General features: G+C 45.0%; 1 protein-coding gene across 5 annotated transcripts in view; it reads left to right on the forward strand.

Annotated features, from left to right (window-relative positions):
• KYNU (kynureninase) overlaps positions 1-24,521 on the forward strand; it is a 996,465-nt gene that overhangs the window by 270,081 nt on the left and 701,863 nt on the right. For 2 of the 5 annotated variants that reach the window (XM_085647551.1, XM_085647552.1), the window contains exon 4: positions 7,743-7,892. The exons of the other annotated variants lie outside the window; for them this stretch is intronic. In XM_085647551.1, the coding sequence (XP_085503677.1) occupies positions 7,743-7,892 (150 nt within the window). The remainder of the gene's footprint in view (positions 1-7,742; positions 7,893-24,521) is intronic. 5 annotated transcript variants of the gene reach the window in all.

The raw sequence follows: 24,521 nt of genomic DNA on the forward strand, positions 1-24,521 counted from the left end.
ATAAAAAGTGGCAAAGTCTTGTATGTATCTAGAGCAATAGCTGGCCATGGCGAAGAATGAACGTAACATTACAACATCTTGTGGGGGACTGCCAGTTGACACTGCTTGCACTTTAACTGGATCAGGTATTATACCTACAATTCTCCTCAAGGTCCAACTGATGATATCCTTTATTCAGATCAAGGCAAGAGAATACTATTTGCATCATTCAATTGCGTTATCTTGTCGGCATTGTGTGTACTTGGTTGTCATTCTCTTTCAATTGCCCTGTTGCCTAATACATATCCACACATATTTGTACAGCTCTTTCATTGTCCCTTTTGGGCACTACCACAATGGGAGCAACCCATGGATTTAGACAAGTGGAACGCTCAATAATATCGTGTTTGAGTAAGGATTCAAGTTATTTTTCATCAGCTTCCTGGAAGTGAAAGGCAATTTGGCTGAGTCTTTGAGCAATTAGTGTGCAATTAGGTTTTTCCAGTCTTGAGTTTTCCCTACCCATGAAACATCCAAGGGAATTGACATACAATTTCGTGATGAGCATTCATGTTAAAGTTCACGGATATCAGTCCCATATCAGGAGCTGTGATGAAGCTGAGTAAACAGGTGCTTGACTCTGTATCTTGAAGTACAAGAATGGGTGCTTGTAGTTTTGTTTTCTTATTCTTCATTGATGCTGGAAATTAACTTTGAGTTTTAAGTGGCATCTATGTAGGCCATGTATGCACTTTAGTTTTTGAAGGTGGCAGTCGGGGCAATGGAGACAGTTCATTATATTTCTCCTCCGACATAACATTTATTGACGCACCACTATCATTAATGAAAGTTATTGAACAACCATTGACTTTTAGTATGATTTTCAGACAATGTTTAAATGACTTTGGTGCTTTGTCATGTCGAATTATCTTGGACTGGTATTTTTCCTCATGTGCGGACAGTCCAACATGTGCATGCTTCTTTGAGATAAGCATCGACATGGCACAACCATCTTCTTCACTTTCACTTGATATTGATGCAGAAGAACTGTTTGACGAAGATATAGCTGTTGATTGACTTCATTTGGATTCAATTTGCCATTGCTGATGCGGTCGCTTGGCTTTATAGATGTGCCTTGAACGTCGCTTCTGGCACGTTCAGGTGGCCATTTTGTCTTTGCGCCATGATGTACTTACTTTTTCCTTTGCCTTGAAAACCACCACAAAATGGTTCTCCTTTAAATTGCCTTTGCAGATTTGCCCAATGGCAGAACATTTACCTTGGTGTGGAAATGAAAATCCACACCAGAAACACAATTTCTTTTTCTGTGGAGAACTCACTCTGCCTTCCACAGCCTTGTGCTTTGGCTGTCTTTTCACATTCAGGACAGACTCATTCTGATCATCTCCAGGCTCCATGTCAGCAGCTTGTCGATCGGCATACTCTTCAGCTCTGGCAGCCATGAGAATGTGCTCCAGACTAAGAGTTTCTCTCAACATTCATAGTCTGAACAAATCTGAAAAGCATCTGTCATTTACTCTGAGAAGCATAGCTTTCTCATAATTAAATTAATTGAACTTTCAGTGTTTGATGAGCGTATCCAGTCTCTCAACAAATTTGTTGATGTTGTTGCAAACTTTATTGACTGCATGTAATTAAATCAGCCTGCAGCGTTTTCTTTACAACTTTTTTTACACCTACACCAGCAAGATTCTTAAGGTAATTGATAATCTTCTTATCTGTTTTTTCAAATGCATCAATGAAATGATCAAATGTCTCTATCCAGGCAGTCCATCTGTTGCCAATATTCAGCTTTTGGCGATATCAAATGGAGGTTGTGATGTAAGGAAGGCTGTGACATTTTAACCATTTACAAAACTCTCTCACACTGACGTTGGAGTGCTTTCTGATACCCTCTACTGTCTACTAGAACCTGCTTCATCCATACCATCTATAAGGCCCTGTGCTGTGCTAGCCTCTGGGTTATTTTGGACAGCCCGGGGGATTCCTCTGAGGTTACTTCCCCAGCGCAGTGGCACAATGACTCTCTTTGTGCAGTTCTGGTAAGCAGATGACCGGGTTTCATTGCTTGTAAGTGTCTCTTTGTACTGCCTGACAGCTGGTTGATCTCTGTTGTGCTGTGCTTCTATTCCCAGTGTTTTCACTCCATATGCTGTATGGCCTTTGGTTGCATAGTAGCGCAGTACTTCTCTTTGCAGCCTTCCCAGCAGGTTCTTAGCCAACATGTGTGAATGTCTTAGTGAAGCTTTTGTTATCTTCAAATGTTTCACACAGACTGGGGCTGAGCTTTAACTCAACAAGCGGCAAACATCGGTTCCACACTTCGACGGAGGCACATGTGGCATGTACAAGCAGTTTTATGAGTCACAGCAAACTCTCTGGAAGAGCACTGTCTATCTTCAGGTTACTTAGCCCATATCTCATAGCCAGTTGAAGCATCCTCCCCAGCCCAGGTACTCGCTAATAATTGCCCCACACATGGTGTAGGAAGGTGGAATCTGACTATATGGTTGCCCCCACTTTTTGCCTGGTGTTTTGCTGGTTTATGACTTAGTTGAACTGGTATCCTGCTATTCAGGACCCCAGTCTATCTGTTTTCTCTGTAAAATGGTTTCCATGTACATTAGGTACATATCTAATTGGATTCTGGAGTGCCTTATAAGCCCCTAGTATATGGTATACTATGTACCTAGGGCATAGGTACCTCAGAGGCCTACCAGGGGTTGAACCTAGTATATGGTATACTATGTACCTAGGGCATAGGTACCTCAGAGGCCTACCAGGGGTTGAAGCATGTATTATGCCACTCCTGGGAAGCACTCCAAAATGGCACCACAGGTCTGCTACTGCAGCCTGGGTAAGGGTGTGCTTGCACCCCTTACTGTGGTATAGGCTACCTATATCACTACCATTATACAGACACATATAAACCTATAAGCCACTCCTATGGCAGGCCTTGACAATCCTGAAGGCAGAGTGCTTGGCTTTTTGTGAGAGGGTGCCCAAGCATGAGGTGAGCCCCTCTGCAGCTTTTGGAAATCCTTCCTTATAGCAGTTCTGTGATACAGCCATACCATATACTCTTAAGTGCATTATAACCTTGCGGTAAATGATAACTTTGGGATGGCTGCATCAAAACATGTCGTGTTTGGTGTCAAACGCTTTGGAATACTACCCCCCTGCCAGTTCTGGTGGTGGGGTAGCATTCCACCCTTATAGAGGGAAAGACATGTTCACACCGGTCAAACCCGGTAGGACTATCCTGAGCTCTGGCATCACAAAATGGATGCCTCTGCCACAGACACTGGTCTGGCCTCCTGCTGCTGACCGAAACTCCGGCAGGGGAGGCCTGGACAATAGGTCTCCTGTCGAAGGGAGGTGTAACCACCTCCCCAGACAAGCAGATGTTTATTGGGGCTGAGCGGAAGCACTCTCTGGTGCTTTGAAGTCCTGCACTGGGGGCACGTTTGCTGTCCCTGTGCATAGTCCAGTTCAAACCGGTTACAGGGGCTACCTGCCCCTGCTCTGGCGCAAAACTGGACGAAGGAAATGGGTGTAACCACCCCTCTTTCCAAGCCCACCCATGGGTGGGGCCTTAGAGTTAGTCCATCCCCTAAACTTGGTATAAGTATAGGAATCCAGTCCCTAGGACTTTAGATTAACCTGAACGAAACTCTGCAACATATATCCTGGACCTTCGACGTTCTACTTTAACTAGAAGACTGAAGAAATCTCCCTTGGGGTCAAGGAGTGACTCCCCTGCTTGGCAGGCACCAAAGAAGCAACTGACCGGTCTGCATCGCTGAAGCTCCCACCAGACGCCGAAGTTTTTGCATCCCGAGAGGCAGATTTCCAGACTTCCCCAAGGATACCCTGAGTCCACTGCAAAGCTGAGGCCCGTGGCTATCGTGGGTGACGTGGAACCGTGACCCCTGGAAACCATGAACTTTTGCAGCAACACTATCTTCCTGGTCCTCCTCAAAGTTGTGCTTTGGGCTCCCAGTAGCCCCTGCCTTGAGCACCTCCTGCACCGAAGATTGTTGGCCTCTACTCCACGAGTGACCCGTGGGCCAGCTTCAAGTGCGACCGCTCGAGGCTCCTTCGCGATCACTAGCCCGTTGGCTAGCAGGTCCCCACGAAGGCAACTCCTTTTCTAATTGGGCTTTCCTGGTTGCTCCAGATGTGTCCTGACTTACCTTTGCTGGGTGAGTCTCTCAGACCTTGCTGATCTGCACTGCAGTCCTTTCTCTGAATTCCAGTGACTTGCCGTTGCCAAGGCTTGTTGGGTTCATTCTGGTTGCCAACACCGCAGCACTTGACAGACTTTGTGGAGCAGCTCCAATCCGGCTCATGGACTTCGTCAACACCTCCTGGACCTGAAGAGTCAAGACACCCATCAACTCACCTGAAGCTCCCGACATCTGTGGGCATTGGTCCATCCTGCCCTCGGTCACTGGCTAGTGACCCAGACTCTGTCCCCTCTGCTTTCAGGTTCCTTCCATCCTAGATCCAGGCTTGGATCTCTTCGGACACTTCTCCTCTTCACGGCAGCAGCAGTTCTTTGCAGGCTTCCATTGAAATCGACGACGCGACCCGACACCAAAAGACACCTATGCACCCAGCTTCCCTGGGTGAAGTAACTCGAGTACTCCGGTGCTCCCGTGGGTTCTAGCCCTAGAACTTCTTAAGTCCAAAAGGGTTTGGTCCTGACTTGATTCTAAGTGTCCCTAACCTTTAAATTTCCAACTGCGATATTGCGCATAAAAGCTAACGGGAACCCGCGGTTGTGTTTACACACTGCATACAGTCCCCGTGGGTCCCCTGTGTCACTACCTTGGGTGGTTCCTTGGGGTCCCAGCGATTATACAGGCTCTAGGCATTGTGTCTATTCAAGTCGTGGTTCTTATACCACTTTTTTGGTATATGGTTTGGTACGCCCCTAGGGCCCAAACGTGTATTTGTGCTATTACTGATGGTTGCTAACTTGTGAACTAAGTATTTCGAACTCCAGTCTCATAAAGAGACTAGAGGGGTGTGTTCTATCTTAAATACATATATTTTTAATATATACCTGGTGTGGTTGTCTTTCATTTGATCATTCAAGAGATTATAGACTGGTAAAACAAGCTGCTTTACATTCCTTCAAGACTTAGCCTGAAGGATGCTCTCCATAGCTACCACTAGGATAGCTTTCAATAAAGGTTGTCTTTAACCTATCACCATAAGGGGTTGTTCGGACTGATACAAGGTGCCCACTAGAACTAGTGGACAGCATATATCAGGCCATCTTCTCACACATGGAGCTTAGTATAACACATCTTTATTCTTCAGCGTATAAGCGCAAACTCAACATTCTAAACCTGCATTCACTTCACTACATTCTGATTCCTATGTCACAGTTCTACAGAGTCCATCCAGAGCCACAAGGGTTCCATCATTTCAAACTCACACAACACTACAGTGCATTTCTCTAGAGCGATTAAGTGTTTGCAAACAGTGTGATATGGAACGAACTCTTGCCACTGGTTACGGTAGTCAGTTCTCTACTGAAATCAACTTTATTTCTTAATGTAGGTTCTGTGTGTGCGAGGCGTTTAATACAGATAAAAGCTGTCCATAGTAGGGCATTTGTTTTTGAACTGGCATTCACTATTTTGGCTTTCTGTGAACAGTTATATGCAGACTGAACGACGTATTCCATGAGGGTTTCCCATATATCTGTGGTTGATTGTTAATATGTACTATGCTACCTGTAAAGTGTATGCTATAAGGGCAATGTTGCACACAATGCTTGTTTTCAACACCTACTGGAGTTGTTTCTGTGTTGGTAGTAATAATGCCTGATCCTCTCCTGAGCTGAGATGTTTTACACTTACTGTCAGACCTCTAATGCCATATTAATTTATATCGCAATCTGAAGGAAAACAAAGCTTGGATAATGTCATCAGTGATGTCATTTGAGATGTCATAAGTGATGTCATGAGTGATTTCATATGTGAGGTCATAAGCAGTGACTGGCAAGGCGTGAATTATAGCTAGCGCAGCTAACTATAACTGGTGAATTTCTGTGGACATATTGTACAAAACGTTAATGTTGTCACTGACAAATTCACCTAACTATAATGTTACTTTAATCTTGGTTTTTCAGTGAATGTATATATATATATATGTATATATATATATATATATATATATTCACTGAAAAAACATAGGTTTCAGGGGCGTTATAGTCTGTCACTCGTACAAAACCATTGAAATTCCCCCGTTATAGTTAGTTCAGCTAACTATAACTCGCGCGACCGCAATGCACTGCTGATGACATCACATATTACATCACTCATGACATGGTCAGTGACATCACTGATGACATCTCCAATAACATCACTGATGACATCACTGATGACATCATCCAGTGAATGTGTGTTTTTCTGAAAATTAAATATGTTTTATATATGTATATCTCAAGGTCGATGGAAGAATAAATGGGTATATAAGTGTCTAAATGGATGATTTTTTAATAAAAATTGATTGTATAACTGACTGATTAAGTGTATCTTAGTGAATACATGGCTTAGTGAGTAATGTTTAAGTATGTAAATATCTGAATCAGTCTCTCACTTTGTGTATAAGTGGCTGCATGGGTTGGTGAGCAGCTACATGAGTGTCTATATAGGTTATTAGTTGTTTTTTTGAGTATCAGTATGAGTGTCTGAGTGTCTGTATGGTTCGGTGGGGGGTATTACGTAGTGCATAGATGCATGAATGAGTGACTCACTGTTTGTATGTGTTGAAGACAGCATGTGTGCAGGACTGTATAGGTGGATGAGTGTGTATATGGGTGTGTTAGTGAGTGAATGACTGTCTCAATAGAATCTTTATGAGTAACTACATATGTTTTAAACTAGTGTATGTGACTATTGGTGTATATAAGTGAGTATATGTGAGAGTGAGAGATTGGAAGAGTTCCTGTATGAATACGTATGTGTTTCTGTAAGTGATTGTTTAAAAGACTAAGTATGTGTAAGTTTCAGTAGAAGTAAGTGTGGTGGTGTGTGTATAACTGTATATGCAAGTAAATGGATGTCTGATTCTTTATTAGCATGAGTGACTATGTGTGTGAGTAACTCTATGGATGAGTGGCGTGTGTAACAGGATGTATCGGTGTATGAGTACATATGATGAGTGAGTACATGTATGAGTGACTGTATAGGACTGTTGGTGAATGAGTGGATGTGTATGTGGATCGTAGAATTACTGACTAGGTTGCTATAACTGGTATTGGTATGTCCATTGTTTTGAAAATTTGAGTTTTTATTTTTGAATGTGTGTATCAAAGGTTATATTAGTGTGAGAGGAGGTCTGCCACAAGGATGATGTCATCAGTGATGTCATCAGTGATGTCATCAGTGATGTCATCAGTGATGTCATTTGAGATGTCATCAGTGATGTCATGAGTGATGTCACTGACCATGTCAGGAGGGATGTAATATGTGACGTTATCAGCAGTGCATTGCGGACGCGCAAGTTATAGTTAGCTGAACTAACTATAACGGGGGAATTTCACTGGTTTTGTACGAGTGAAAAGTCCAGCTAACTATAACGCCCCTGAAACCTATGTTTTTTTCAGTGAATTTCTAAGGTTTTTTAAATGCTAATTCCTAACTCTAACATACCTGAAACCTATGTTTTTTTCAGTGAATTTCAAAGGTTTTTTAAATGCTAATATCTAACTATGCCCACAGAGATAGGGCATGTGAAGAAAGAAGAAAAAACACACAGAAAGAAAAAAAAGAAATGCTGAAAGAAGCAACAGAAGTCCTCAAAGACGAAGAAAAATGCAGGAAGAAGGATAACGTGCAGAAAGAACAAACAGAAGAGCTGGCTGCTCGTGTGTAAGGGTAGTGTCAGACTACATTTTTAACATTTCCTGTTTTCTATTTTCTTTAAAGTTAATTTGCGCCGCTTTTCCCTGTTTTTATTTACCCTCTTTCTTGCACTATAAATTGGTTCCCTCACTGCTGCTTAGCGGGTTATCCCCAGCGCGTTAGGCGCCTGGAATTGTGCTCTTTTAACAGGCGCCATCTTGGATAGGGAAGGCTGCTAGTTTTCTAGGCGTCCCAGCGCTCCTGTTTGCAGGTGGTTCCTGAGCACAGGCAATTACATAGGGAGCCTTTATAAAGGGCCCTCTAGGTTGGTCTTGCATCCTAAGGCTGCTCGTGTGTAAGGGTAGTGTCAGACTACATTTTTAACATTTCCTGTTTTCTATTTTCTTTAAAGTTAATTTGCGCCGCTTTTCCCTGTTTTTATTTACCCTCTTTCTTGCACTATAAATTGGTTCCCTCACCGCTGCTTAGCGGGTTATCCCCAGCGCGTTAGGCGCCTGGAATTGTGCTCTTTTAACAGGCGCCATCTTGGATAGGGAAGGCTGCTAGTTTTCTAGGCGTCCCAGCGCTCCTGTTTGCAGGTGGTTCCTGAGCACAGGCAATTACATAGGGAGCCTTTATAAAGGGCCCTCTAGGTTGGTCTTGCATCCTAAGGCTGCTCGTGTGTAAGGGTAGTGTCAGACTACATTTTTAACATTTCCTGTTTTCTATTTTCTTTAAAGTTAATTTGCGCCGCTTTTCCCTGTTTTTATTTACCCTCTTTCTTGCACTATAAATTGGTTCCCTCACCGCTGCTTAGCGGGTTATCCCCAGCGCGTTAGGCGCCTGGAATTGTGCTCTTTTAACAGGCGCCATCTTGGATAGGGAAGGCTGCTAGTTTTCTAGGCGTCCCAGCGCTCCTGTTTGCAGGTGGTTCCTGAGCACAGGCAATTACATAGGGAGCCTTTATAAAGGGCCCTCTAGGTTGGTCTTGCATCCTAAGGCTGCTCGTGTGTAAGGGTAGTGTCAGACTACATTTTTAACATTTCCTGTTTTCTATTTTCTTTAAAGTTAATTTGCGCCGCTTTTCCCTGTTTTTATTTACCCTCTTTCTTGCACTATAAATTGGTTCCCTCACCGCTGCTTAGCGGGTTATCCCCAGCGCGTTAGGCGCCTGGAATTGTGCTCTTTTAACAGGCGCCATCTTGGATAGGGAAGGCTGCTAGTTTTCTAGGCGTCCCAGCGCTCCTGTTTGCAGGTGGTTCCTGAGCACAGGCAATTACATAGGGAGCCTTTATAAAGGGCCCTCTAGGTTGGTCTTGCATCCTAAGGCTGCTCGTGTGTAAGGGTAGTGTCAGACTACATTTTTAACATTTCCTGTTTTCTATTTTCTTTAAAGTTAATTTGCGCCGCTTTTCCCTGTTTTTATTTACCCTCTTTCTTGCACTATAAATTGGTTCCCTCACCGCTGCTTAGCGGGTTATCCCCAGCGCGTTAGGCGCCTGGAATTGTGCTCTTTTAACAGGCGCCATCTTGGATAGGGAAGGCTGCTAGTTTTCTAGGCGTCCCAGCGCTCCTGTTTGCAGGTGGTTCCTGAGCACAGCCCTATATATTCCCGCCATGCTGACGCGCAGCGTGATCGCGCAGCGTGTTCGCCGTAATCCCGCCGGAGTCACGCCAGAGTCCAGCCCGTCTGCGCCCGTCCGCGCTGAGGACGGGCTGGATGGCGGAGGAGTAGATGACTGCGTGCGGGTGAAATCGAGGTCAGTATATACGTGGCAAGATCTTGCATTATTAAAACCGTCCACACTCCCTTGCCATCATAGGTATGCTCCTGAGGGATTTTTGATATCCCCAACCTGTCCCTGTTTTGGTCCCCCTGTTCTGCGAGTATCCCCATTAGCTGAGGCCCAGAGGCCCAAATTCGACTCTAGGGCTAGGACTCACACGGGTTTCCTTTTGAATGCGAGGTCCTTGGTTAAAAATAATCTAGCTTTTAAGGATTTCGTGTTGTCCAGAGTCCCGGACTGGGTTTTCATAACTGAGACCTGGGCAAAGGATTCCTCTGGTCCTGATCTCGTGGAGGCGGTTCCCGATGGCTATATTTTAGTCAGAATGGACAGAACGGGCCGGATGGGGGGAGGGATTGGTATCTTGCACAGGGACCATCTGACCTGTCACATCATTCCCCTAGATGATCATCAGGAGTCCTTTCAGGCTCTCCAATTTTCTATTAATGGGGATTATGGAGTGCCGTTTAAGGGCCTCCTGATCTACAGACCCCCAGGGAGCAAAGTAGACTTCTGTAGTCAAATGCTGGAGGTCCTAGAACCACACTTCGGTTGTGACCATCTCACCGTTCTGGGGGATGTAAATTTTCATCTAGAGAAGGTGGATTTGCCCGAAACCCAGTCTCTTTTGGATACTTTCTCGGGGTGCGGTTTGACACAGCTAGTCAGAGGCCCCACACATTTGGCTGGCCATACGCTGGATGGGGTTTTCTCCAACGACATGCGGTTGGTCACTGAATTGCCTATCCCCCTTTCATGGTCAGACCATTATGCAATTCCTCTGGTCCTTACAACCTCTCTGTCCAGTAATAGGGGTAATTTGCCTTCCAAGTTTGAACGAAGACGTAACTTAAAAAAGTTATCCAATAATCTACTCGCTCCCAAGCTTGCAGGGCTTTTGATCGCCCCGGGGGAGGAGGTAACATCGGCGGTGGAAAGGCTGGAGAATGGGGTTACTTTAGCCCTGGACGAACTTGCACCGGCCATCTTGTGCTATTCGGCCAGAAGAACTCCATCCGCCCCTTGGTTCTCGGAACCACTCAGATTACTTAGGCAGGGATTACGGCGACAGGAGCGTCGTTGGCGGTCCAGTGGGTATGTGTGTGAGAGGGACAGACATAAAACTATGTTGAGGCTATATAAGAAGGAGGTAATAAAAACCAAACAAGAATATTTTACCTCTCTTACTGCCTCACTTTCCTCACCTAAAGATCTTTTTAAAATCGTGGACACGCTTACCTCACTAAAGATTCCAGACCCGGTGGTGAGCTCACAACAGCTGTGCAATGATATTGCACAATTCTTCAACACCAAGATTGTGGATATTTATTCAGCTCTGGAGCTACAAAGGGTGACTCTATCTATCCCCTTAGACTGTGGTCCGCCATCTTTATCTGAGGAGGTGCCCTCTGGAAGTTTGTCTAGTTTTCCCTCTCTTTCCCTACTGGATCTTGAAGGCCTCTTGACCAAGGTCAGGTCGGGTTCCCCATTAGACCCCTGCCCCCTTAAACTCCTCAAACAGTGTAAAGACTGTCTTCTTCCACCATTATTGGGTGTGATGAATGGGGCAATTAAGGAAGGGACCTTCCCCCTTCAGTGTAAGAAAGCGGTGGTCAAGCCTCTTTTAAAAAAACCCTCTCTTGACCCGGGTGTGCTTAAGAACTTCCGCCCTATCTCGTTGCTTCAAGCTCCTGCCAAGATGCTGGAAATCCATCTAAATAAGCATCTTGTTGATTTTCTGGAAGCCCATGATAAGCTGGACCACTCGCAGCACGGCTTCAGGAGAGAACTGCCCTTACTATCGTGCTCGACACCATTCGCACTAGGGTTGATAAGGGACTGACTACTCTCCTCATCCTCTTGGATCTCTCGGCTGCTTTTGATACCCTGTCTCCCTCAGTATTAACATCAAGGCTGAGGGAGATCGGGGTCAAGGGCACAGCACTTAGTTTGCTGACATCTTTTCTTAATCAGAGGGAACAGAGGGTAAAGCTGGGGGATTTTCTGTCTCCATCCCTTCCTGTGCTTTGTGGGGTCCCTCAGGGGTCGGCTTTAAGTCCGACCCTCTTTAACATCTATGTTACCCCACTGGCCAGGCTTATTAGATCTTTTGGGATGGAGGTTATCTCCTATGCTGACGACACACAGATTCTGCTGTCCTTTACCCAACCCACTATCCAGGCTGCCTCCAATTTTAAAAACTGTTTGAAGGCAGTCGCTCAATGGATGGTGGGTAATTCATTGAAATTCAATGGGGATAAGACAGAGTTTCTGGTGTTCGGGGGAAAGGAGGATTTCTGGTCAGCTGATTGGTGGCCGCCCTCTATGGGGGTGTGCCCTACACCGTCGACCCTGGCCAAAAATCTGGGCGTTTTGATCGATCCCCTTTTGAGGATGGATCAACAGGTAAGCAGGACCATCTCCACCTGCTGGGGACTGATAAACATCTTACGGAGGATCAGGCACTATCTGTCTTTCCAGGCCAGGAAACAAATTGTCCTGGCATTGATTGGGTCCAGACTTGATTATTGCAATGCTCTTTATTTGGGCATCAATAAGGGCTTGGTGACCCGTCTACAGATGGTGCAGAACGCTGCCGCTAGACTGGTCCTGGACCTGCCTAAACGGGCCAAGACTCATCAGGCAAGAAGGACCTTGCATTGGCTCCCTATTGAGTCCAGGATATCCTTTAAGTCCCTGACTTTGATTTATAGAGCCTTGGCAACCAATCGGTCTGGGGGTATGAAGGATTTGCTGGTCCCCTACATTCCCCCCAGAACTCTCCGGTCGTCAAATAAACTTCTGCTTTCAGTGCCCAGGATACGTAAGGCTAGGTGGGGAGGTAGAGCTTTTTCAACTCTTGCTCCCAGGCAGTGGAATTCCCTGCCTTTGGAGATAAGATCTCTTCCATCGGCTCTGGCTTTTAGGAAGGCCCTTAAGACCTGGCTTTTTGCCAAGGCCTACGCTTAGATACGATCTGCCTCTTTTTCGAACTGTTTTGTTTAGGCGCCTTGATGCCTTCGGGCTAAGTAGCGCGATTACAAGTTTCCATTCATTCATTCATTCATTCATTCAGAAAGAAGCCTTGTTGCAAAACCATCCTGTACCCTCAACTTTTTCAGACGGTTACTGGTGGTAACTGAGTCTGACTAACCAGTTCTAGAGCCAGTGCTATGTTTAAAGACACTTAGAATACAGTGAAAACACCTACATACACTAGGGAAAATGCGTTGGGGTTCCCCTGTGATTAGTATGATGTCCTCTGTAAGCCCCTAGTATATAATAGGGCAGGGGGACTAAAACTACCTCTTAAAATGCGCCACAGGGCGTGTTTGCTCACGTCACCTCAGGCCCCGTCCGCTCCCTTCTCCACTGTGTAAACACACCCTGTGGCCATTTTAAGTTGGGACATTAAGTCCCCTTGAATCCTGAGGGTCCCTAGGGTCCAACTAGCCCACTAGGTATCTCCAGTAAGTGCGACAGAGCTGCGTTGCAGAGAGATGTAAAAAGGGGCACTGCCTAGACCACCTCTCTGCAACGCAGCGCAGTGGCGCTTACTGGAAGCACCTGATGGGCTAGTTGGCCCCCAGGGTCCCTCAGGATTGAAGTTGAATTATTTCCCCAATTTAAAAAGCGCCACAGGGCGTGTTTGCACACGTCACCTCAGGCCCCGTCCCATCCCTTCACCACTGTGTAAACACGCCCTGTGGCCATTTTTAGTTGGGAGATTAACTTCATTTGAATCCTGAGGGTCCCTAGGGTCCAACCAGCCCACTAGGTACCTCCAGTAAGCAACACAGAGCTGCGTTGCAGAGAGGTTGAAAAAAGTGGCACAGCCTGGACCACCTCTCTGCAATGCAGTGCAGTGGCGCTTACTAGAAGCACCTGGTGGGCTAGTTAGCCCCCAGGGGCCCTCAGGATTGAAGGGGAATGATTTCCCCAACTTAAAACGCGGCATAGGGCGTGTTTGCACACGTCACCTCAGGCCCCACTGTGTAAACACGCCCTGTGGCCGTTTTTATTTGGGAGATTAAGTTCATTTAAATCCTGAGGGTCCCTAGGGTTCAACTGGCCCACTAGGTATGTCCAGTAAGCGCCATTGCAGAGAGGTGTAAAAAGTGGCATGGCCTGCACCACCTCTCTGCAACGCAGCGCAGTGGCGCTTACTGGAAGCACCTGGTCAGCTAGTTGGCCCCCAGGGTCCCTCAGGATTGAAAGGGAATGATTTCCCCAACGTAAAACGCTCCACAGGGTGTGTTTGCACACATCACCTCAGGCCCGTCCCCTTCCTTCACCACTGTGTAAACGCGCCCTGTGGCCGTTCTGAGTTGAGAGATTAAGTCCGCTTGAATCCTAAGGGTCCCTAGGGTCAAACTAGCCCACTAGGTACCTCCAGTAAGCGCCACAGAGCTGCGTTGCAGAGAGGTGTAAAAAGGGCCGTGGCCTCAGAACACCTGTCAGCAACGCAGCTCCCTGGCGCATACTGGAGATACCTGTTGGGCTAGTTGGCACTCAGGGACCCTCAGTATTGAAGGGGAATTAATTCCCCAACATACAACTCGCCAGGGGGTGTGTTTGCAGAGTGCTGCAAGGAGGGGGTGTGGCCTCCGGCGCGATGCCGTCTTTTATTTATTTTATTTTTTTAAGAAGGGGGCTGTGTGGCCCCCCTTCTTTTTCTAATTTATTGGCCCTGGGGACCCATACCCCAGGGCCTGCCCCTTAATTTTTATTTTAGAAAAAAAAGATTTGGAAGGTGGCCGTGTGGCCCCCCTCTTGAGGCCTTGATCGGCCCCGGGGACCCCAACCCCCGGGGCATGGCCTTTTTTTTTTTTTATTCTTTAGGAGGGGGACTGCATTGCCCCCCTCCTCAGGCCACTTATGGCCCCGGGGACCCCATCCCCCGGAGGCCGGCCTTTTTTTTTTTTTATATACTTATAGAAACACCTAGAACATGCTGGACAAACCGTACGTACCTATCACCATGACGATTTGCGTGATATTCATTAAAAGGCGAATATGCATACAATGAATCCACATGAAATGTATTTACACCACTAGTGAACCTCTGACGTGTCTGACGCCCTTCCGTGCCTAATCCCGGCACCCCCGCCGGTGGGTACTCTCTAAGTAGACACCTTTGTCGTTTATTTATACAAACATAGGTAGCTATTGACGGGCACATTTAATACACACACGCACACCAAGCCATTCAAAGGGGATTCAACAAAAATTCGACCACACTATGCAAGAAACCCCCCTCACGGTTAATAAAACACACATCGGATGTGTAATACTTTTTATTTTACTCTCTGGAAAGGAGACGAACCTCACGTGCTCCTGGCTGAGCCCAATGCTGTGTTACACCCACCAGTGCCCGCCGAGTGCCACACAACTCTGTGCTGTATTCCACCAGCTAGTGCGTATGCTATGACACTCTCTAGCCCATGTGCACTGTAACACGACCCCGTGAATATGTCATGCCACACTTGCCTTCGCACGGGTTATATTGCCCCATCTAACATGCCTTCCTCGATGCCTATGTTATAACACACAGCGCTCTGCCATACATATTACAATCCTGGATCCGTATCTTTGTCACAGTGCATATGCAACGTTACACTCCCCAGCACATATTTTATATTACAACTTTAGAGACTAGTTAGGTTACACAACACTGCCCTGTGCATATTACACTCCAAGGTGCATATCGCATAGCATGCGCTAGTGCCTGTGCTATCTTGCGCTCTCCAATGAATCTGTTATTGCGCACAATGTATTGCATATTATATTTCACGCCCCGGTTCATTTCATATCACACTTTTTGGTGCATAGTTTATACCATACACTATATCTAGTTTTCATTTTCAATCATGCTCTCAGGACTATATTCTATATAACACTGCGTTCACCTATCCTTTTCACGGGCATTACATTTTGCGATGGGGCGTGGAGGGTCAGGGTGTGTTTCTGCCAAGTGACCCGGAGTCACAGTCACAAACGTCCTCTTCTTCCTGAATAAAAGTGAGATTATGCTGCATACTTGTTCATATTTTAATTAATTCGCACAGACACACATTTTAAAAGCAATAAAGATCCTAATACCCGGCTTCTCTGAACAGTTAACTTGCTGCCCCATCCACCTCCTCCCTATCCTCTGTTGTCTGAATACATGGACTAGCCTCCTCCCTCCTGCCATGCATGGTCTGATGTGCTGCCACTGCCCTCCATTTAGCATGATGTACCAGTCCACTCCTCCTGCCCTCCATTGCCCAATTCTATGTCCCATCATTGACCTCCTGCTTAGCCTCTGTGCTTAGCTTGCTGCCCCTATTCTCCTTCCCCCTGCCATCCGATGTCTTTGTGCATGGCCCTGCTCCATCCTTTTTGCCCACCATGTTCCATAGACCTGTCACTCCTATCTACTCTGAGTGTTCTGTTGAGCTGCCACTCCCCTCCCACCTGCCTAGCATTATCAGATGACTGTAACCTGTACCTGCCACCTTATCCCTGACTGTCCACATTCTATGCCCCTATCCCCTTCCTCCTGTCCTCCATGGTCCATTTTACTGCCACACCCTTCTGCCCTCCCTGGTCTGTTGTTCTGCAACTGCTCCTCCTGCCTGCCCCGCGTGGTCTGTTGTGAGGTCCCTTCCCCTGAACTCTCTTGCCTTTGCCCAGGTCCTGACCCTCCCTTCTATCCTCCATGGTCCTTTGTGCATGCCCCTGCACCCTCCTTCTTGCCCATCATAGCCATTGTGCTGCCACTAACTCTCCCGCTTGCCATGCGTGGTCTTCTGTGCTGCCACAGCCCCTACCACCTTCCCTGTGTGGTCAGCTAGCTGCCCCTGACCCCCTCTCACCTTCCCTCTATGGTCTGTGTGCATGCCATCATAGTCTCACTGTTGCTCTCCATGGTGTGTCTTGCTTCTAGTACCCATCCTGTCTGACCTCCGTGGTCATCTTGCTGCTCCTGCCCTGCCCCCTTTCCTCCAGCCCTCTGTTTCCATGTGCAGACCCCTATTCCCTCCCTCCTGGCTTGTCTGTTCCATTGTAATGCCCCCTGATCCGTCCCTCCTGCCCTTTATGGTCTGTTATGCTGCAGCTTTCACTCCTGTCTGTCCATTATGGTCAGCTATCTACCATTGCCTCTTTCACCTCTGTTCTCTGTTGTCCATGTGCATGGTCCTGTGCCCTCCCCATTGCTTTCTATGGATTGTTGTGCTGCACTCCCGTCCCGCATGCCCTGTGTGGTGTATTGTGCTGCTGCAAACTCTGATGCCTGCCCTGTAGGATCAGTTTGGTGCACCTCTCCATGTCCCTCCTGTCCTCTGTTATCCGAGTCCATGTCCTCCTGCCTTCCACGATCCAATGTACCATATTTGCGAACATTTTGAACTTGGTAAGAGGGAGATTTTGAAAAAACAACTGGGGTATTGATTTTCCCCTTTGAGTTACATTGAAAAAGAGGAGATTGTAGACAGGAGACAGATCAAATAAAGCCCATTTGAGCTTAAAAACATTGGACATTTCCTGGCTGAATCGGGTCTGTTGGCATGTATGGTTGTACTACCACTGCCTCTTCCTTCTGCCCACAATGGTCTATTATATTGCCACAGCCTCTCTTGCCAGTCCTGTGTTGTTGGTTTGTTGCCCCTGCCCCCCTTTCCACTGCCCTCCATAATCTGTTGTGCTGCCACTGCCCTTCCTGCCTGCCCAGTGTGGTCAAATTGTTGCCTCTGCACCCTCCTACCTGCCTTCAATTTTCAGAGTCTGTGCCCCTGGCCTCTGCCCCTCAACAGTATCCTAATGAACAACTAGATTGCTAACATTCTATATTTATTTCAAAAGTGTGGAATGCCTGACGTCATCTTGATGTAATCAAAACTGTAATACCTACAACATTTCCTTTAGAAATTACATATATGAGAGGGTCTTATTTGCATCAAAATTATGGTTAGTGCTCTAAAAAACTAAAATGAGGACATATTTTTCTTAGTTTTCAAATAGCGACAAAGCACTTTTAAATTATTTGTTATCTTTATTTTTTTTAGCCAGTTGACCACTTGATTAAATGTTGCACATAGGGGAGAGGATGTGGTGTTACTTCCAGAGCTGCAGACTTTGCAACTGGGGAACCAGGTTGGAGTTTCTGCTTCAGCTCGACATTCTGTGATTCTGGTCAAATCACTTAATCTCCCCATGTCTTGTGCAATAAAAAGTGTTTGGCACATTTCTGTCATTGAGCTACATGTGGGCTACATCTGGGTGATATTTGTGCTGCATTTGGGTTCTTTTGTCTCTGGTGGCCATCTTGGGAGATTTATTTGTCAAATGCGATGCAGCGCGCGCAACAAAATTCGTGTTTTTTTTCCCGTTACTTACCTGAAATCGGCCGTATGACGCATTTTACAACCCCCTACCCTGCCCCTCCCCCGCCCTACATCACCACCCCGGTAGCACGCCCTATACGGGCCGTGGCTGCAGACTACTGAGTTATACAAAACAGTTGATTAGAAAAAATATCTAAAGCTTTGCCCACAGAAGCTTCTCTTGGCATGCAGACTACAATGATAACGAATGTAATTTACTTCTGTGAACTCTAAAATATAAAAAATGCATTACTATGTTGTCAGACTGAAGAAGAAACCTGTAATTGATGTTTGTAAATTGCAGCTTAAAATACAATTAAAAAGTGGGTGGTGCAGACAGTGATGATGAACAGGATCTCTTACAGTACAATTACACTTTGAATAAATGTAACAGAAGAGCACTCCAACCATAGTAAAGCAAGTGTGGAGCTCTACATGGGGACAACAATTATCCGCAGTATTTTTATGTTAGTAGGGTACAGATAGATTTGGAAAGAGGGTGTAAGAAAAAAAGACACAAGGTCTGAAACACAGAGGAGAGGCTGTTGGTGCAGAATGAGACACATTTATCAGGCATTAATCAATTGTCTATCATCTCCCAGTGTTTCCAGTATGTCCTTCAGTCGTTTGAATCTGGCAAAGCTGATCGAACCGGAGAAAAGCAGTGAATTCGTTATTATTTGCTATTTCTTGTCAGCTGATGATATATTTCTTAGGAAATGCTTGGGAGATAAGGACCGGGAAGATATTTTTGTGCATTTGCTTAATATCGTCTTCGCCTATACGGCAAAGGTTTAAATTCTAAAGGTTTCAGAACCATTGTCTTTCAGGTTTTAAGCATCTGTGCATCAGAAAATGACATTTACGATGGTGAGAAAAAGAGCCAACTTCATAAATTGTTGATGAATTGGAAAGGATTTAATATTTCGAATTTTCAACTTTGATGTTCAAGGGGAATTAGATAAGGGACATTAGGAAAGTTCATAATTGTATCGGTGCCCTGTCAAACACAAACAGGGAATACATGCAAGGATTTTCGGACACTATTGCAGCTTTTCTTGCATGCTTTTTGTTTTGTTTATTGGGTATTGTTTGCAAAGATGCTCCAAGAAGCAAAGGAAGCGGCCTGCAATGGTTTTGCTGGGTATGCTTTCAACAGGACCGCCTATTGGGTGTTTAAATATGAATTAAGGTATGTGTGCATCCACACAAACAGTTCTTTAAACATTATGTCTGTATGTAGCTAGTATCCAGGGGGTATATCAGCAACACCCGGCGATAATTATCGCTCAGCGCTCTTAGCGTGAGGATAATTATCGCCGGGTAACGTGGATTTTTATCGCTGAGATAGCGTGCTATTAGCAACGCTTATCTCCTCAGCGATAAAAATCCTCACGCTAAGTGCCTAACTTGAGATTAGCGCTGGAAACCCAGCGATAATCTCACGTAGTGTGGCGTTAGCTTGCTGATAGGGACTCACAAACTTAGCCATGATATCCACTTCCATAGGATGTCATGGCTAAGTCAGTCCTGAATCAGGCGTAAGGAAAGTAGCGATAACAGGGGTTATCGCTACTTTTCCTGACGCTATGCTTCATAGCGTGGGGCTTGATGATAGGAGAAATGTCACTTAGCGACATTTCTCCTGTCATGTTAGGTCAGGAACGCCCACTTTGCATCTCATTAGAGATGCAAAGCTGGGCGTTAGGAATCCCCACGCTAAAGCAAGGTTTCACGCGTTGTAAATATGCCCCCTAGTGAGGTAACACCTGTGGATAATAGGGAGTTACACATTTGCAGAAAAACAGATGGCCAACGTCTATACAACTCTTTAATCTATGCTTTCCACCCTCCTCCCCCAAACATATCTCTTCACGTGTGTGCAGCAGGACGGCCTCAATGCCCTGTCATTTAATAGTTTTTTCTTGAATCCCATGAAGCCACAAAGTACAGGGGCGTAACACAGGCCCCCTACAGCCCCATCGGAGCAGAGGGCTGCCGAGTTCTCCAAGAGACTCCCAACTGCCCAAGTAGCCTCTACACAGCCAAAAGCCAATGCATTTCTTTAGGATGTTGGAGATTCAAGGTCCTCTCTTTGGGGCATATTATCAACGGCCAGCGATAATTATCGCTGGCCGCTCATAGCGATAGAAAAATTATCGCCAGCTATCGCTGAATATTATCGCCATGATAACGCTATATTTACAACGCATAGCGCTATGGCGATAATATTTCAGCGATAGCGGTGTTTTCAATGGAACATCACTGGTTTTCCAGCGATGTTCCATTGAAAATAGCGATAACATTGCTGATAGGACCCTGTGGTCCTATCAGCATAATCCATATCCCATTAAAAGTATGCCTTAGTCAGGAATTTAACAGGTGTTAAATTCCTGAGTTAAGGCTGAGGTAGCACGATTTTTTTTATCGCTGCACCTCCTTGTTAATATCGCGAAGCTGCCTTCACGATATTAACATGTGTTGTTTTCACAGCCACGCCTCTTTTGCATCTCATTAGCGATGCGAGGCGAGGCTGTGAAAAAACGGGCTCTACATCAAGGAAACACGCCCCAGCGTGTCCTTGATGATATTGCAATATAATTATCGCCGCTTTTCGCCCAAAAACGGACGCTAAAGCGGCGATAATTACATCGCCAGCCCTTGGTAATATGCCCCATAACGTTCTACAGGGGAGTCCTGTCATTTTACGTTACACCACTGACCAAGGGCCTCATTCATTGAGAATTGGTGCAGAGCCTTATTGCAGCGCTGCCATAAGCCAATGTGAAAAAAACAGGAATGCACTGTATTTATGAAATACGTTCCATTCCTGTCATTTGCCCCTGTGCTGGTGCACAATTTGATGCCTAGCACCAATACAGGAGTGGCATGCAGCACTGTTTTTGTGCAGAAAGGGTCACCTTACTGCACAAAAACAATCCTGAGAGGCGTTTTCCTCTTTCTATGTGTGCTGCACACATAGAAAGAGGAAAAAACTAGGAGAAATAAAAATATTTCTCATTGTTACGCCTGCTTTGAGGAGGTTTAAGGTTTTGACACTGCCCCAGGTTTTTGTGATTTAGTAAATCTGGGGCATCACCAAAATCCATGGGTGCTGAATGGGAAAACCCACCACAACGCCCTGGCACAGAGTAAGGCAACGCAGCGACTTGCACTTCTTTGTCTTACTCCATATGTATGAGGCCATGTAAAGACACTCAAAGTGGCTTTGCATGGCCTCATAGATATGGTTGAGAGGTTTGCGCTGCTGGAGCATCAAAAAAAGTGATGCTCCGGCGCCACAAGCCTCTTCTAAATTAGCTCCCATGTCTGCAGAGCCCTGGAGCTCTACTGTGCCATTTAAAACTGGATGAAGACAGGAGGGCCAGAGGCTTGAAAAACCGGCCATGCTGACAATATATGCATCTCATCACAGAAGTATATGGAAAATGTCATGCAGGGGGTTCAAGCACATCTCCATGTCAGTGGATACTTAAAATTATGTTAGTAGTCAGTGTCTCTAGTGCAGTTAGTCGTTTTATGCAGATGCGAGTGTGATGTTCTCAATCTCTGCAAGAAAGCAGTTCTAAAGGATTTCAAGCTAGCATACATTGCCATCTACAGGCAGAACCTTTCAATCCTGCCTCCAACATGTCTAAAACGGATTTTCAGAGGGCTATCATTTTGGGCTGTTAATTGGTGAGCAGGATATTTTGGGAATAAATGAGAGTACTTTTTAAGGCAATTATTGCATTTTTGATGAAATCACCAATTTTTTTAAAATTATTAAATACCTTTCAGTAACCTTTGTAAAAGTATACGAAGGAATGTGAGACATTAATCCAATTGTCATATTGTTGCTCTTTAAGTTGAACTATTTTAATTTCTTTACGCTATGTCCTTGAAGTGAAATCAATCATGGGTCATATATGTATGCATTATGACTCGTAATATGGTTTTTTGGCTCTGGACAACTGCACCAGAACAAACAGCAGAGGAGAGTCCTGGATGATCCATTGGTAGGGCTATAAATACAAAGGCCCATATTTATCATTTTTTGGGCGCAACGCAGCAAGCCATCTTTCTGTGCTGTCTGCATGAAAGGGCAGGAATGTGCATTATTTAACATTATACGGCGCATTCCTGCCATTTCCCAGCTCTCGAGCACTTCGGGCTGCCTAGCGCCAAAGCAGGCACACATGCGTCATGGTGCAAGGGTGCCTGCGCTGTAGACAGGATTGTTTGTGTGCAGTGAGGGACACCTTCCTGCACAAAAACAATCCTGAGAGGCATTTTTCTCTTTCTATGTGTGCTGCTGAATGCAGCACACATAAAAAGAGGAAAAGACAAGGAGAGATACAGATATTTCAGCTTCTTATGCCTCTCCTGGGAAGGCATAGCATTTTGACTCAATCCCAGGTCTATCACTAATGGTACATCTGGGAATGCACCAAAATCATTGGGTAGATGCATGGGAACACCCACGCTCCACCCATGAAACGCCTCCCTGAAGCAGAGTAACGCAAGGCAGCGATTTGCCTCGCCTGGCGTTTGTCTAGATTTAGCAAGCCATGCAGGGCCACGCACGGCGGCCTTGCGTGGCTTGATAAACCTTACTTAGGTTTTGCTTCACCCATGTGTCCCCTTGCATGGTGTAAAAGCGTGATAAATAGGGTCCATACAATCTGTATTTGAGCATTAGTTAAAAATTGCTAATTCAGTCAACAAGGACTTCCATTTTATTTTATACTATTCTTTCTAGATAGAAGGTGTTAAAAATAAATATTTGTCATTGTCAGTGAGGGGATGTCTAGACACACAATATTACTGACTCAAACTGTGTGGTTTTACAAGGACATGAACGCATTCTGCAGTTCAATTTACTGTGCTATTAGCTTACAGATACAAAGACCTTATGCTATTAAATTAACTAAATAATGCGGTTGAAAATAATTAGAAGGCATGAAGTCAGCCTCTGAAAAGACTGTTTTAAGTCCACTGTAATTATAGGTGCTCTACACTTTCAATAAGAGAGAATGTGTACTCTCTGATCTCTTTTTAAGCATTACACAATTGGGCAATTAAATCAGGAGAGCGGGCAAGATATTGCAGTGACATTCAGCAAATAGAAAAACTGCTATAGGACATGAAGAATACATCTAAAGGTGCCTCATATGTGAAAATAATACCTTGTTGTGCTCCAGTTAAGCGATCGATGCAGTGCAAGGCGATAAAACCCAAGTTTCCTAATTGTCAAGAAATGTTTTCAACACCAAAATAAAAACTGCAGTGAAATGTGTCTTCTTTCTCTTATTAAACTGGGTGAGGTGTGTCTTTCATCAGAATTAAATACTCTAATGAATAGAATAAAAGTCTGAAATGGAAATTTTAATATGAAATTCGGAGACAGTAACATTTTCACATTTCTTTTTTAGCATTATTATAAATCATACAGTTGAGAGCTGCTGTAAGTAAAGGGCACGAACAATCAGAAAATCAAATTGACTTGTCTGACCTTATAAGTTCAGAATAGATTAAACTATTTATAGCCAGTTATATTACCTGTTAATGCCCTGGGCTTTACCTGAATTATCTCCACGTTCAGACGCAGTCCTCACACTGATCATCCTTTCAATTAGTTTTTTATCTGTTCATTTCTGGTTGATCCTAAGGCTTTTCACACACAACAGACACACATTATTACGCCTCCGGGAAGCTGAAAAATGAATTTCTTGATGGTATTTTTCAGTAGTGAATTCCGTGTCTGCTTTACACGAGTCAACAATGAATTAATTCTATACAAACAGCCATATATTGAGCTAGCACTGCTCTCACAACAGAGAGGGGAAGTATGCATTGCTCTGGAGCAACTGTGCTGGCAGGCTCGTCCTTGGGCAACCCAAGACGGGAGCCCATTTACCATGTGTATTTCATTCTTATAAAGATAACTTGTCAATTTAATTGCAGCTCAGTAAGGGAACCTGCTGGAGCACGGGGTTCTGCTGGTCCCTTAACACTTACTCGAACACCAAGAACCCCGTGAACCCCGAGTACATCAGTTCGATGGATCTTTGCTGTCACCTGAGACATCTAAGTTACATCTCCGCATAAAACGTTATCAATAATCATTACTTTAGTGCAGTCAATAACGAGAGTTTAGTTGAGTAAAAGGTTTCTATTTAACATTTTTTGTAATTTATTAATTTTTATCAAATTATTATTCTCCAAAAGTTATCAGTAAAGGTTAACAATCAGTCAATCAATATTTAGTAATAAGATGAATCAATTAAATAAATTAAAATAAACATGAATATAATAAATGCAACAGGTGAGTTCCATTAAGAAACGTCCCTATTCTAAGCTGTGGGTTAAAGGTGTCTGTTAAGATATCCTTGCAGACCTCTGAGGAGACAATTGAGCATAAGTATAAAGTTTCTATGCAGAGAATCGAGCATAAGTATATAGTTTTAATAGAAGAAGCTGAAAAGTATTCTCAGCTC

The sequence above is a fragment of the Triturus cristatus genome, chromosome 3_2, assembly GCF_964204655.1.
Source record: "Triturus cristatus chromosome 3_2, aTriCri1.1, whole genome shotgun sequence".
In the NCBI taxonomy this organism is placed as follows: Eukaryota; Metazoa; Chordata; class Amphibia; order Caudata; family Salamandridae; genus Triturus; species Triturus cristatus.